This window comes from Mytilus galloprovincialis, chromosome 9 (assembly GCF_965363235.1).
Source record: "Mytilus galloprovincialis chromosome 9, xbMytGall1.hap1.1, whole genome shotgun sequence".
NCBI lineage: Eukaryota > Metazoa > Mollusca > Bivalvia > Mytilida > Mytilidae > Mytilus > Mytilus galloprovincialis.
Window position 1 is genome coordinate 80,346,581 of NC_134846.1, and position 16,068 is coordinate 80,362,648.

The 16,068-nt window shown below is 31.6% G+C and overlaps 1 protein-coding gene across 2 annotated transcripts in view; it reads right to left on the reverse strand.

The window, feature by feature from the left end:
* LOC143046101 (calcium-dependent protein kinase C-like) overlaps positions 1-16,068 on the reverse strand; it is a 107,654-nt gene that overhangs the window by 84,707 nt on the left and 6,879 nt on the right. For both annotated transcript variants that reach the window (XM_076219090.1, XM_076219091.1), the window contains exon 3: positions 11,894-11,976. In XM_076219090.1, coding sequence (XP_076075205.1) covers positions 11,894-11,976 — 83 coding nt within the window. The remainder of the gene's footprint in view (positions 1-11,893; positions 11,977-16,068) is intronic.

Genomic DNA, 16,068 nt, shown 5'->3' on the forward strand with positions numbered 1-16,068 from the left:
TGTCTTCCAATGATCTAACATGAGTGACAAACACGTAATTGAGTGAAATAGTAAATCTGATTTTAATGGGATTGTTTGGTTTATAAAAATGTTTTTAATATTGCAAACTCTTTCCAATAAGTTTGCTTTCTATCCGAACTCAGCTCATTTTATAAAGTACCATACTTATAACCTTAATTTCAGTAGCTATAGTAAAGATATATGCTGGTTCTTCTGTTCTAAAAACTATTCGCACAGGTATTTTTAATAATTTCAACCATCTTGTATTTCACATTGTGACGAAAAAAATCTCAGTTTGTAAAACTTGTGGTATCTGCGTCTTATAATTTAACACATAATCTTGTTAAAAATAAAAATTATATCAGATTTAAATGTATATCGAATTCTATTTCAAAGTTTTATAGTCCAATACTGTTATGTATTCAAATGTGTCTAGACATCATGATGCACTCTTAAATGAAGCCCCTGTCATATCTAAATAGCATGTCTGAAGTGAAACCCGTGTCATATATCTAAAGAGCATGTCCTGTGAATGGTATTGTTCCATACACAAGTATAGTAAGATCATTTTACTAAAGCGATGCACACGGCTACTTCCTTGAATGTAAACAAGTTTTCATTTCTTCTTCAACAGGATAAGCCAATTTAAGCTCTGAGAAAAGAATCCATGACTTTGATAGATCCTCTTAATTGGATCTTTCAAAGCAAATTTTTAACCCTCCTGCAGAAATGGAGGCCATTAGGTAATTTACTTCTTAAATATACCATCATAACTATCTAAGATCATGTCCCCTTATAACATGCCATTTGCTTATAATTTAAAGTTCCATCAATTCAGATGATAACGAAAACTTACAATATTTGCACATACAAATGTAGGTTCTGGAGACCATTCTTTCATTGACCTTCATTGCCATCAAAGATATGCAGACCTAAAGACTTACAACCTATATGAAATTGATATCAAATAAATATCTAAAAGTAGATACAAGTAATCATTTTGTAAAATGTTGTGTTTTGTTTTTGGTTCCATTAGTTTGTGCCATTGACAGAAGACGGGCCAGGGGATATGTCAATGACATCCTTACTAGAAACGACTGTCAATGTCTTAAATTTACCAATTAGCTGGCAATTTCTCTAAGATAACTATTTCTTACAGTTTAAACTAAATCTAATGGACAAATTTATTATTTTATTTCTTCTGAGTGTGGACATATTAAACCATTGCTGAATAAAAGAGAGATTTTAAAACTGAGAAGCAATATACTTGGGGTACTATTTGAGTGTGTGAAAACTGTATCACTGCTAAATAGATAAAGAGATAGATATTACCAAACAGTTTTCCTGTGTAATTGTGGACATCTAGAATCACTGCTAAATATAAGATATATTATACAGTAAAGCATTGATACTTGTGGTACCATCAGAGTGGACATGCTGAATTGCTGCTGAATAAAAGATAGATATCAAAACAGAAAAGAATTGATCTATGTTGTTCTGTGAGAGTGTGAACATGTAAAAAGAATGTTGTATAAAAGACATACTGAAACAGAGAAGCACTTTTCTTGTCACACTGTGCGAGTGTGGACATACTAATTCAATACTTATTCCAAACTACATAAGAAACAATCTTCTATGACAGAAGTATATGAACATTAAGGGTAATTATCCTTCATACCAAAACTAATAGTGAGAATGGCATACTTCCAGTAGTAAAATAAAAAGCCACATTTTTACACAACTTGCTATTTCTTCACTGACTAAATGTATCAACTGTTCCTCAGAAATTGATAGTGTATAACCCTTACTTTTTGTTGATCCAAAAGAATTGCTGAAAAAATCCCTTTAGGTCTATAAATTTTTTTTTTTCAGCTGCAACAGAAACAAAATATTGAAAATCCTTCAATTGCAATGGTGGACAAACTCTTAATTTGTATACTTTTATCGAGAACAAATTCAACCTTTCTCTTTCACAATTTTGAAGTAATTATAGAGTGGGTGGTCACATAACTCAATGATAATTAACAATGGTGAGTGATAGATAACTCATAGACCCCATGCTCTATCTAGTAACCGATATTCAAAGAATGATGAATGAATACTGCCTTAAACAACCTGAAATTACACAGTACAGAGATCGTGCCATCTGCAAGTGACAGTGTTATATAGTCAATATTTAACCATATAAAGCTATAAATATCAAAACAAATGGAAATTTTCATTTTCAACAGTGATCAAAAGTGCATAACATTTGAAGCATTTATCATATTCAATATTTCACAGACTTATTTGCTCCCCACATATGCTAAGTAGATATAGGAAGACGTGGTGTGAGTGCCAATGAGACAACTCTCCATCCAAATAGAAATTAAAAAAAAGTAAAGCATTATAGGTCAATGTACGGCCTGAAACACGGAGCCTTGGCTCTCACCCAACAACAAGCTGTAAGGGTATATTTTATAATCAGGTTTTTTAATTCATTAGGGTTCCAATGAAAATCTGTTCATCTGATTCTGATTCGATAAAATAGGAAGATTTTTATTTTCCAAATTTATAGAAAATACAAATGGTCGGTTTTCAGTATTATGCTAAAGCATTTGGTCACACTATTGAAATTTCAATATTAAACAAAATCATAGAACACCTACACACAAAATATTCTGTGAAATTTTATGCAGATTCTTAAAAGAAATTCAAAATTTCTCAAACTGATGTATGACATATCAAAAGTAAGCAATGAATGAATGTATCCAGTTATAAACATCTTATGTTGAATTTATCCAGTTATAAACATCTTCTGTCACAATTGTCTTGTTTACCATCATTGTTCACATAACAACAACAAAAATGTCATCTACTGGACACTTTAATGATGTTACCTATTACACTGTGAAAATATGACGATAATGTCATTTTATGATTGATCATGTCTATGTGTGGTCATTATATCTTTTTTGTAATATAAATAAGTCAATTAAAGATCATTTTTACTAAAGCTAGATAGAAGAAACTATGATTGGTCATAATTTTACCAAAAATAACATCACTTAACAGTTCATTCTCCTGCATGAATAGTAAATTGACAACAGAAATAGTATAATTGATAATATTAACTTCAATATTATGTACCTAGTGCTTTGTATTTATTGCATACATTACAAGAAGGGTTAATCATGACATATAAGGATACATAAATCAGAAGGCAACCAAAAACAACACAAATCTCCCAAAAATATCTAAACTGATGATTATGGTGTTTACCTTCACTTTCAACAATATTGGCTGTTATAAGGCAGTCATTTTTGATTGGTGGAGAAAGCCTAGATCAGCCTAGGCCCTGACAGAACCATCAACCTGTGGCAGGAAAATTGACAATCTTTGTCAATTAAGATTGGAGTCAAACCCATCTGCCACTGCCACAAAAGAGTCATCTCAATATCAACACATAGTTGTAATGAATCTTGTGTTTAAAAAAAAACCTATCTTCTAGTAATGATGTTTGAAACTGTCAAGATGTAAGAAGTTCTCCCTCTTTTTTCAACAGTAGCAGAGAAAGTAAATCTATGAAGACCCTCATCTTTTCAAATCGACACTCATCCTAAATTTATTCATGACATATTTGCCACTGGACATTAGGAACACAACAATCAAGTGATAAGATGGAAACAGCATACTACAGCTTTGATCAATATGCATTCAAAGTGAGAAAATATTAGAAGCATATGTAGAAATGTTAAGTCAGCATCCACTATCAAAGTTCACATTTCAATAAGCTGGAGACTGATAGAACTGAACATTAGGTGGTACATCTTTCACAACAAAATATTGTTAAACTTCACACAATATAATAAGCAGCATCCAGTGTTTCAGCATGTTGACTGGTAAAGTGCCAACAAATTCATGATCTGCTCCATTTGTAATTCGAATTCATAATTGTATAATGCCTATAAATGAATTAGATTTTTTTTTTTAATTAGATTTGGTAAAAGAGGAGAACTGAAGACAAAATAGTGCTCCAACTATTAAAAATATTCTGTACCACAGTCAATGACTTATCTACAGAAATTGTAGTAACCACTGCTCTTTCTAATACACTGCTCCACCAAATGGTAGTAACCATTGCTTACTAATAAACAGCTTCATCTAATGCCTACACAAACTTTGTAGTTACCACTGCTCTATTTAATATACTCAGGGGTGGATCGAACCATTTTCAAAAATAGGGGTTTTCAACCCAGGATAAAGAGGGTGGTTCAAACTATGTGTCCCCATTAAAATGCATTGATCGTCCCAACCCCCCTCCCCCTGGATCGGTCAATGTCAATACCCAATCTAATGCCTAAACAAACTTTGTAGTTACCACTGCTCTATCTAATATACTCAGGGGTGGATCGAGCCAAAAGTAGGCGTTCTCAACCCAGGATAAAGGGTGTGGTATCAACTACGTGTCCCACTTAAAATGCATTGATCGTCCCCTCCTCTGGATCGGTCAATGTCACTACCCAATCTAATGCCTAAACAAACATTGCAGTAACCCCTGCTCTATATTAATCAAAGCTCCATCTAATGCCTATACACACTTTGTAGTAAACACTGCTTAATCTAATGCCTAAAGTTAAAAAAAACATTGTGATTTAATATAATAGAATTCATAACCACTGCTAAATCTAATACAAGTCACAATCGCTAGAACTAATACCAAGTTTATAACTACATACTACACAGTTCCACTGGATCTGTTTGATGTATTTCATACAGTCACTTCATGCTTTTATATATATATATATAAGAATCAAATATGGGAAACAGAATTAAACTTATCATGTAAATATACTTATAATGAAAAAGGTCTCTGTGCTCTTAGACATTTTATATTAGGGCTTTATAAAGTCTTGACCAATAAACATAAATCTACACAATTTGTCCACATATGATAAGGAGATGTGGTGATTGCCAATGAGACAACTTAGTACATCAGAATCAAAATATCTATGTGTAAACAAGCCCTTAATCATCCCAATCTCTGAAAGTGGTGAATAAATATCCTAGAAAAAGTCATTTTCTGCCATTAATACCTAAATATTCCAAATTACAGAGGGTTCCTGACTAAAGACAGTTTCAAGGAAATCTGCAACCAAAGAGGAAACTTTGAGTTGATTCAGACAACATTGAATTGAAATGATAGACAGGAATATCATAATATACATGATATATCTATCAATGACAGAAATATTGAAAAAAAGTTACTCATACAAAACAGATTATCAATCCAATCAACTTTTGGTCTGCCTCTAGAGGTTTCAACAACAAAATCAGCTTTCAAAATAATGTTTTTATAACAAAAGTTATTTTAAAGCACATGATCTATTTTTAAAGGCAGTAGATTATTTTTGTCATAATTTTTTTTAAATTTCTGATTGAATTTAAATCTGTACAGAAACATATTTAAAGTATATCCCTTCAAATTGATCTTTAGTGATTGTTATTTGATAACCAATGACAGGCACAAAATATTTAAGTTCTGTATTTTGAAACTAAATGACACTTAATTAAATATAATATGCTTAACACACATACTTTTACAGTAAGTTAACCTGATTTTAAAATGTAATTCATCTAGCCTACAATGCTGACTAGAGATAAGCCTGTACATTAATATTATGTCAATGGACTTTTTCAGTGAATACTTAACAATCAACTGTACATTTGGAATTGATCTAACAAATAAAAACTGTAGACATCAAATTTTACCTTACATAATGAATATGTAAAATTAATGCACAATAAATTTGAGAATGGGGACAGGGATTTTGTCAAAGAGACAATAACCGGACCAAAGAGCAGAAAAGAGCCTATGCCACCAATGGGTCTTCAACACAGCGAGAAAATATATATTTCTGTTTCACATAGCTTGAAAACGGAATCATTCTAATTCGTATTCACTGTTTACGCTAGAAACATAGGTCCTTAAACAATTTCTAGTACTTGTGGTCATACTGGATTTAATATTTACACAAATTAGAGGGTAACAATATTTTTTTTTTCATTCCAAATTCAATTTGAGTCATTTTACATCACAGTCTCAAAGGTTTTAATTCTATCTAGTGACCTTGATAACATTTATCATAAATAAGGTCCAACCTAAGGAACTGGTTTTGCCTATGTCAACCAAAAGAGTCATACAGCACAATAAAATCAAACAAAAACACAGAATTCACTTTTTCAAATGTATGTTAAAATCTTTAATAGAACAATGACGATAAATTTGAATTTTCTCATATTAAATGGGATAAATAAAAATTTTCTCATATAAAATGGATTACTTTCTATATATTGATTACATATGTACAAGTGAGCCTTAATGTAACCGTAGTTTATTGTTTTGTTTTACTACAGGAAGCAGTAGTTCAGGATGTAAATTCAATCCGGAAAGCCGAAAATGAACTGGATCCATTAACCCCACAATATGATGGCACAGATATCGTAAAACTTTATACAACATTAAACAACCTATCACAACTTTAACATAGTCAATAGATACTGCAATCATTATTTTTTCCTATTTAGAAACACTTTCCTTTTTTAAAAATAATTTACGTTATACCTTTAAATCCTTATATCAATTACATGGGAAAAGGATACAAAAATATCTTAATGAGAGCTTATAAAAAGCTACACTCTATCACAATCATTAGGTCAAAAGTAGCAATTTGAAACTCATATATATGATCTTTTTTCACTACACAATTAAACAAGAGGCTGTCACAACGACAGCAAACCGGATTTATTAGAATTTATTTGTGTCCTGGCAATATCACAAGAACCATTACTGATGAATGGTGAAAGTGAAAATCGTAAATATCAAATTTGACCTCCATTTTGTCATCAGTATCAACATATTAAAATTTGGAAAGCTTAGATTGAATGGTTCATGAGTAAATGCAATAAAGTGAATGGAAACGCCATTTTACGATCTTTCAAGAACCATAACTCCTGAACGGTAAAAGTCAAAATCGTCATTATTGAACTTGACCTCCATTTTGTCATCAGTAACAACATATTAAAATTTGGGAAACTTTGGAAGAACAGTTCATGCGTAATTGCACGGACACGACTGGAAAAACCATTTTTCAATCTTTCAAGAACCATATAACTCCTGAACGGTAAAAGTCAAAATCGCCATTATTGAACTTGACCTTCATTTAGTTGTCAGTAACAACATATTAAAATTTTAAAAGCTTTGGTTGAACGGTTCATGAGTTAATGCACGGACAACATTTGATTGCCGCCCGCCCGCCCAGCCGCCTGCCGTACATCCCCAAATCAATAACCGACATTTTTGTCACAAAAATCCGGTTAAAAAGCTTTGTTTTTGATTAATGTATACAAGGGTAGCTATCAATGAAGTAAGAACCCTCTCCCACTCCCCACCCACACAGTTACGTCAGTGTCAAGTCAGTATATTTCAATACTACATGCACAAAGAGGGTATAAGGTCATGTTATGTTCAAATTAGTCCAATTTTAGGGGAAGAATTTAAAAGAAAAAAGTTTGAAGCTTGATACATGACCCAAGCACAATGCAACATTCTGATCAAGTGACTAAGAAGAATAAACGGAAAAAAAACATGAAGTTGAAAATGTTATCACTTCCTTAAAAATCTTATAAAAAGTAAAATCACAAAAATACTGAACTCCGAAGAAAATTCCAAAAGGAAAGTCCCTAATCAAATGGCAAAAATCCAAGGGCTCAAAAACATCAAACCAATGGATTACAACTGTCATATTCCTGACTTGGCACAGGCATAATATTCTTTTTTAATACTCCTGATATGTTTGATGATCTTTTTACAAGAACAATTATCTAAATATTTTTCCAACAGACTTTTTACTGCACTAAAACATAATGTGCACAAATATTTTAAATGCCTATTTATAACATTCATGATCACTTGACATCTTACACTAAATAAGGAATCATTATTCAACAAACATTAATCTCAACAAAGTCGACACATTATCCAACTAAACAAACACTATCTGAATGCAATATAAACATTAATCACACTATTTAATTTCGTTTTAGAATAACACCAATAATCAGTAATACGACTCCAGCTAAACCAAATGATGGTTACAAATCGGAATATTCCTTGGGAACCAATTTCTATACAGATTCATATAGTCCAACACAGACAAGGCCAATGTTAATTAATTGCCAAAAATAAGTTGCAATCTTTGAAAAAAAAACAATAATGTCACCAGGTCATTTAGATATTGCTACACAGTAATGTCTTTCCCCTATTTAGATATTGCTACACAGTAATGTCTTTCCCCTATTTAGATATTGCTACACAGTAATGTCTTCCCCCTATTTAGATATTGCTACACAGTAATGTCTTTCCCCTATTTAGATATTGCTACACAGTAATGTCTTTCCCTTATTTTTGTAATAGATTGATTGATAGGTGCTTAATGTCACTTTCAGCAATATAAGCTATTTTGAGGCAGTCAGTTTTTATTGGTGGAGGAAGCCAGAATGCCTGGAGAGAACCACAGACCTTTGGCAGGAAAACTGACACAACCCTAGTCAACTAATATTGGAGTCAAACCATCTACCACATATGGGATTCACTCTCACAGGTTAACAGGCTAGTGATACAGTAGTTGAACACTTTTAAACTACTCAGACACCAAGGCTCCTCACCTAATTTTGGAGACCAAACAGAAACCTCTCAAAATAGAATAAAGAGACAAATATCCAGCAGAGTTCAACTGATGTATATTTAAGCTATCAAAGGTCGCTGTACAGCCTTCAACAATGACTATGTTGGTTACTTTGAGTTGTTTGGTAGCTGTCTCTTTGACATATGTTCAATATGTTCTTTAATTGATCGTCCTGAATATGCATGAAACATTTGCCACTGGACGTTAAGCAACCAACAATCAATCAATCTTTAATTGATACAGCTGACATGTTATAGTTAAAGTCAGAAATGCAATCATAAATAAATTAAAACCATCTGTGAAATAAAAAATTAAAAGTTATCCACCCTGATATGTATCTCAAACTAATTAAGACAAGATCTCAAACTATTTAAGAAAAGACACAGCATAAGATCTATAAAGAAATGTGCAAATCAAATTTAAATGTAAATGACGGAGACAGAACTCATTACCAAAAGAACAAAACATCAAAACAGTCCTGATCAATACATTGAAAAACCCTCAAGAGTTTCTAAATTTTCAAAATTGATACATTACAAATCATAAAGCAACTCCACATATGGTCTCTCAGGGCAAATAAAATCTTCAGAATCGCCAATTATAAGTTCTCTAGGATTCAAATCCAATTACTCTTCAATGCCTTTACTGTAGCAATCCAGATCAAATCAAATAAATTTGTCAATGATACAAGTTTTAGTGTATCATTCCTGTTCTTAACTGCATCACGATAGAAACACAAGCATGCTCATCATGTTAACATGATGATCCCTGATATTCAGGACCTTTAATGAATTTTGTTGAAATTTAAATTAGAACTATGTTCATGTTTAAAAAGACACATAAAATAACAAAAGCACTCTTCCTTTACTTTTTATGCTTTCTGCTGTTAATGTACCAATTTTTGTAATAGATGGATACCCGATAGCCTTTCTTTTCGATTACATACATGTACTTTGCCTTTTGAGGTTTTTCATGCCAAGACTGCTTGTAGAATTAAAGGTATATTCTATATGTGATCTATTTAAGATATACTTTTATCAAATTTTCAACTTAATTATTCTGAACCTGAAATCTGTGTTTTGTTATCTTTCATTTCTTTATTTTAAAGGCTTTTACTGTACTGATTTTTATTGTTTGCCTTTATTTTCTTCCTTTGTTCATCTTCTGGTCAAGAATAAAACAGGAGGTTTGAGATGTAAGAATACAATAATTTTTATTGGAAAACTCACAACAAGTTTTCACAACCTATTTCTCAGCTTTTTTGTTTGTTATTTGGATAAATTTGTGTTGATGATAGTTTTTGTTTATTTTTCACAACACATGAGGATTTAGATCTTGACTGATATTTTATATACACCTTTGATCTTTCTGCTGTTGAACAAAGTATGTTGACCTTTAAAAGTCTTTGGATTCTTCATGTCATTGAGTTGCTGTTTCCATAAATTCATATAGATGTATTCTGTTAAGTAAATCTGAACTGTGTATGTCATATGATGTATTTCTGAAGTTATTAATAATTATTGCTGGATATTGGTCAGAAATTGATTTTGCTTTGTAGAAATAAATGTAAAAGGTCAATAAAATAAATCATTTTCATAGGATTATTTTTTATTCACTTCTGCTAACATCATGAAAGCAACATAACATTATGTGTGGTGTATTCTAGAATTATACGGAGCTTCCACTTAATCCATGTGTAAATTACCGATTCATTAAAAGCTGTTATAAAATCTATAAGTTTTTAGCCTATGATGAGTTGTATTTAACACATCAATACACTGCAAAATAACATTTAATCCATCTAATCACTTTGGAGACCACATTGGTAACATTTCCATTTTAAAAGGCCAAAGCTGATAAATGGTCTGCTACTTTTCCGTAGAAAATAATTTCCAGTAGAAAAACACATTAAAAGTTCAATTTTTCATACTATACTTCATTTAATGTTCGCACCCATGGTTAATTAAGAGTTAAACAAGAGGCTGTCAAATGACAGAAAACTGAGTTTTTCTCACATAATATTTAAACCAATTTTATGTTGAGATATAAATATCTGGACTGACTGAAGGACAATGGTATACTACATCCATCTTTGATGAGTGTACAAAAACCTCCCCACCCCCTCTCTCATCAGTGGCAGATCCAGAGGGGGGTTCCGGGGGTTGAACCCCCCTTTTTTTTGGACGATCAATGCATTTGAATGGGAGCATATAGTTGGAACCCCCCCCCCCCTTTTACTCTGGGTTGGGAAACCCCCCTTTTTAAAATTGCTGGATCCGCCACCGCCCATACAACATTTTAAACCACTTCAGATGATAAATAGAATTTTTTTCACTTTATCAATTCAAACCTGCAGTGCACAAGACTACCTTACAGGATAAAACAAACATATTCCATGAATGCTGATAATTCAATGTTGAAAACTTTATAAGAAAACCAAGAAAATATAAAGGACAACATCACCTCACAACCATTATATGCACTAAAAAGACAAGAAACATTTTTTTTTTCATTTCAAATTAAATCAGTTTTCTAGTCCATGCATTACATAGTAAATCAGACTTAATTGTTGCAAACTAATCAGATTAATGTTCGTTCATTTTAAAGTGAATCCTGTCTGCAGGAATTTCACAATACAAGGTTTTATTGAATTCCATCATATAAAACCTGTTCACTGCATCTTTTTAACTACTTTCTATTTGAAATCAAGAAAATAAATTGTGTGGTTAAACACTGTAATCAGATTGATCTGAAGATTAAATCTTCGCTAATGTCTTTCACTGTATTCAAGAGATTTTATGTATAGTCTTTTCGTGACAATCTATTGCAATGAACTTCTAAAGCATTTTAAAAGCAAAAATATTTATTCAGACTTTACTTAGAAAAATATTCTAGTCATGATTTTCTTATATTCAAGAGAATTATTCAAACTAAAATAAAAATGTCTTTATTTCTGGGATAATCTTTTCATCTTTTTCACATCAAAAGAAGAACAATGAATGCACACTTTAAACAACAGTACATTTGTTTCATTGTGAAAACTCGAGTCTTAAGATATCAGCTCTTCAAATGAATATTTTAAAACATATCTTCCTTACACAAGACTATTTGCATAACATTTTTTAATCATACAACTGGTTTTGTATAATGTATGATTTAATACTTACATCCGAGTCTGGTCCCTGGTCGGCACCAGGACAACCGAACGATACAAACTCATGACATCTCTTGTGTACTACAAAACTACATACTGTAATAGAGAAAAGATTAAATTATAACAAAATAAAACTTTCATTTTTTTTATATAAATAATCTTTGGAAATTATACATCTAGACTAGCAAGCTATTAAGAGGTAAAATGCAGCTACTAATTAAGTAACAAGGAACCTAGTATTTGTCCCTCTAACAGTAAGATCCTTAGTTTGATGTCACACAGGTATTGCTGTGTTATATGCATGTATAAATGTACAGTAAATTGATTTTGTCTAAAAATTAAAAAAAATCATGTTGTCATGAACATGCATGAAATATTTGCCACTGGACATTCAGCAAACAGTGATGATTATTAATTTTGTTGTGATGAAAATGCTGTCATTTCTTAAATAAATCAATATTTTATATGTGAAATGATTCCTGTATTTGTATCCCTCTAAAATCATACAACAGCACATGTTGTTGACAAGACTGTCACGAAGTTACAGCAAAACAAAGATAGAAAGTATAGAATCTGAATAAACATATACTTCCTTGTATTTTCTATTAATTTAACTTTCAAAATCAATGTTATAAAAAGAATAACTCTTCCAAGAATTCAAATATTTGAAAAAAATTCAGCCCAAGAATGAACAACACTATTTTGTCAATCATGGGCTACAAACATTTGTGAAATGATGTTTTGTTCAGACAATGTTTTTCAATGTTTTTACTCTTGGATAAGTTATTCAGGAAATAAATATCTGTATTATAAATACATGTTTAAAAACATGGAAAGACTCAAGGTTATCATTGGGCCTTCATCAATTAGCAAATTTCACACTATATGTTAAGATATAGAAGACCTTGGTTAACAAAATATGAAACAAAAAACAAATTTATTTCAGCATGTTTGTGTCAAACCATCATCATTTAGTACATTTGCATGGTGAAATGTCACAAAATAACTTAATGTTGTGTCTCCTTATATGACTGTATCATGTTAAGTAAACCCAGACCCATTCCAAAAGTCCTCTACATGTAGTGACTGGATTAAACAGAGACAGTTTCTAGTGCAGTTAAATCTTAGGGAATAATCTAAATTTTAGGGGGCAGTAAAACTCAAGAAAAAATATTGCTTTCAATGTGTGCCTGCGATTTTTCTAATGATTGAGCAATGGCTGCAATAGAATGATTAGTCTAAAAGAGGGCTTGTTATCCTGGGTAATACATGTATATAATAATACAGAAGGAAGATGTCTGTTGACAATGTGAACAAGATATTATGATATGTTACATGATGTATAATGTTAATCATATGTTCCTACTGACTGACACCACACATCAATCTCAATAATTACTGTACACTGACCATAAGGTCAAATACTTGGGATACTGATTAGATCAAATATTTATGTACAAATTACAAGAAGGTGTTAATCTTGTAAATGTATATAAAAACATGCCAAAACAATGTGAGTTTTTTTAAATAGTTCAATAGGTAGGGGGTTAAATTGATGAAAGCATAAAAACTGAATTGATGTTGGAACATCGGTTGTTTTCAAAGATACAGATATATAAAAACATTCCATTGGAACATAAATTACCCAGGAACCCATTACATGTTAACTAGGAATTCTTTGAGGTGTACTTAAGGAAGCTGGCTTGTCATGTTTTGGATTTTTTGTCAGATTTTCGGAATCCTCTGGTTTTATCCATTTGAATGCCTTAAAAAAATTTGCCCGGTGACCCCCATTTTTCTTTTAGTAAATCTTTTACATGCATAATGATAAGCCATCTGTAAAAGTCTTATAAAATTTTAATCACTTTTTAACAGTTTTTGAGAACTTCAACTTGTCAATGATAAAGCTATGAAAAGTCAAGAGAGAATATTTTCCGGCCAAAATTTCAATGGCTAATAGCTCGAAAACAAGCACAGTGAACTATATATTTTTTTTGCTCTTTGGATTCCTTTATTAATCACCTATGAATATAAACTAGTGTTTTAAAAAGTTAATTACTTTGAAACTGAGAAGCAAACTCCCTTTAAGCTGCAGATGAGGTCATAACATTTACTGCTTATTAAATACATTTGTGTAATAAACCTGAGACTAGCAATCTTCTATAAAAAGACACTTATTTCTACCTATATATAATTTATAAAAAGAGGATGACAGAAAAAAAGCCATCCTTAATGGGCTATATCAAGTCACACACAGAATTAAACCAGTTAATGTTGACATTTGTGCCTATAGTTACAATCTTTTCTCAACTGTTTATTTTTTCAAAACCCACAAAAATGACAAAGTTATTATAAAGTTCTTTATTCTTTTGATGCAGTAATTTATACAATCTTTGTAATTGATCTATAATCTTTGAATATCATTAGCAATAGGACCTGGTTTTTCTTTTTTGTATTATCCTGTATGAACTTACAGCAACTGGAAAAGGTCATTTTTTTTGTACATCTTCAATGAATTTTACATATAACAATGTGAGACATGTTAAGTATGACCTAACAGTATGTGACCAACTTATCATCAGAACACTGCTAAGGTAACATGAACCGTTATGTGATTGCTCTATAACATTGAAATCAGTGGCTGATCCTATTGGGGTTCCAGGGGGTTGGACCCCTTTCTTTTTGTTGATCAATGCATTTGAATTGGGACATATAGTTGAACACCCCCTTCTTTATCCTTGGTTATCCTGGTTGTGGATCTGAGAGGGTCTGAGGCTGAATATACTCATACTAGAAAGAAAATAGCCAATTTTAGTACAGTTAAATGGGGTACCTCCAAAAAGACAGAAATGCATTCACATAAACAACAAGAGCTGTATGACTTGGTAAAAACTATTATGCTCCTCACTAGAGCAGTATGACTTGGTAAAAACTATTATGCTCCTCACTAGAGTTGTATGACTTGGTAAAAACTATTATGCTCCTCACTAGAGCTGTATGACTTGGTAAAAACTATTATGCTCCTCACTAGAGCTGTATGACTTGGTAAAAACTATTATGCTCCTCACAAGAGCTGTATGACTTGGTAAAAACTATTATGCTCCTCACTAGAGCTGTATGACTTGGTAAAAACTATTATGCTCCTCACTAGAGCTGTATGACTTGGTAAAAACTATTATGCTCCTCACTAGAGCTGTATGACTTGGTAAAAACTATTATGCTCCTCACAAGAGCTGTATGACTTGGTAAAAACTATTATGCTCCTCACTAGAGCTGTATGACTTGGTAAAAACTATTATGCTCCTCACTTTATAGAGGCCAGTATAACAGTCTACTGGACTAACCAAACCCAACACAAGAATATCATAGAAGTAGCCAACTTTTGAGAAAGACTTATAATGCCAGCAATGATCTAAATGTCTTAGAGAATTGTGATAGACAAACCATTATTTTGGGAATATTGCCAATGTTTAATGTGTTTCACTTGTTTGTTAAAATTTATTTATCTTGAAAAAAATCTGCCAACGAAAATGCTATTTTTGAAGGAAAAAATACAAAAGTCAACCAATTTCACAAAAATATAAATTTTAATGGAAAAAATACAAAAGTCAACCAATTTCACAAAAATATAAATTTTAATGGAAAAAATACAAAAGTCAACCAATTTCAATTAATTTCTTAAAAAAGCTTTTTAAAATTTAATATTAATTTGATAGTCCCTCTGTGTATAATTCACACAAACAATAAAATTTAAGAGTAGCATGGCACTTCTTATTACGGGAGGAAGGCAGTTCACCCCTGAGGTTAAGTGGGGCTTGTATTATGCAATCTTTAGTTTTCAGTGAAGTATTTCCTGAACTTGTTAGTCTTTTCTTCATATTTCTTTTAGGTTATAATGTCTATTGCAGGGATTTTTTTCAACTTTTTATTTGTTATTGTCCCCTTGCTACTTAGTTTCTCCCTAAATATGAAGCTGTGTCTATTACATCATAATAAGCTGTTCCAAAGATTATCTTGCATCTAAATTAAAATCCCTGTATGTAACTCAATCATTTAAGTTGGATGTTACAGATCTGGTAATAAACAGCTGCGCCATGAGCGCATAATACGCCTGACATCTTGTATGGAAGTTTTTTGCAATAATCATTAATAGTTTCTGAGAAAGTTTTAAGCAATAACCATATATTC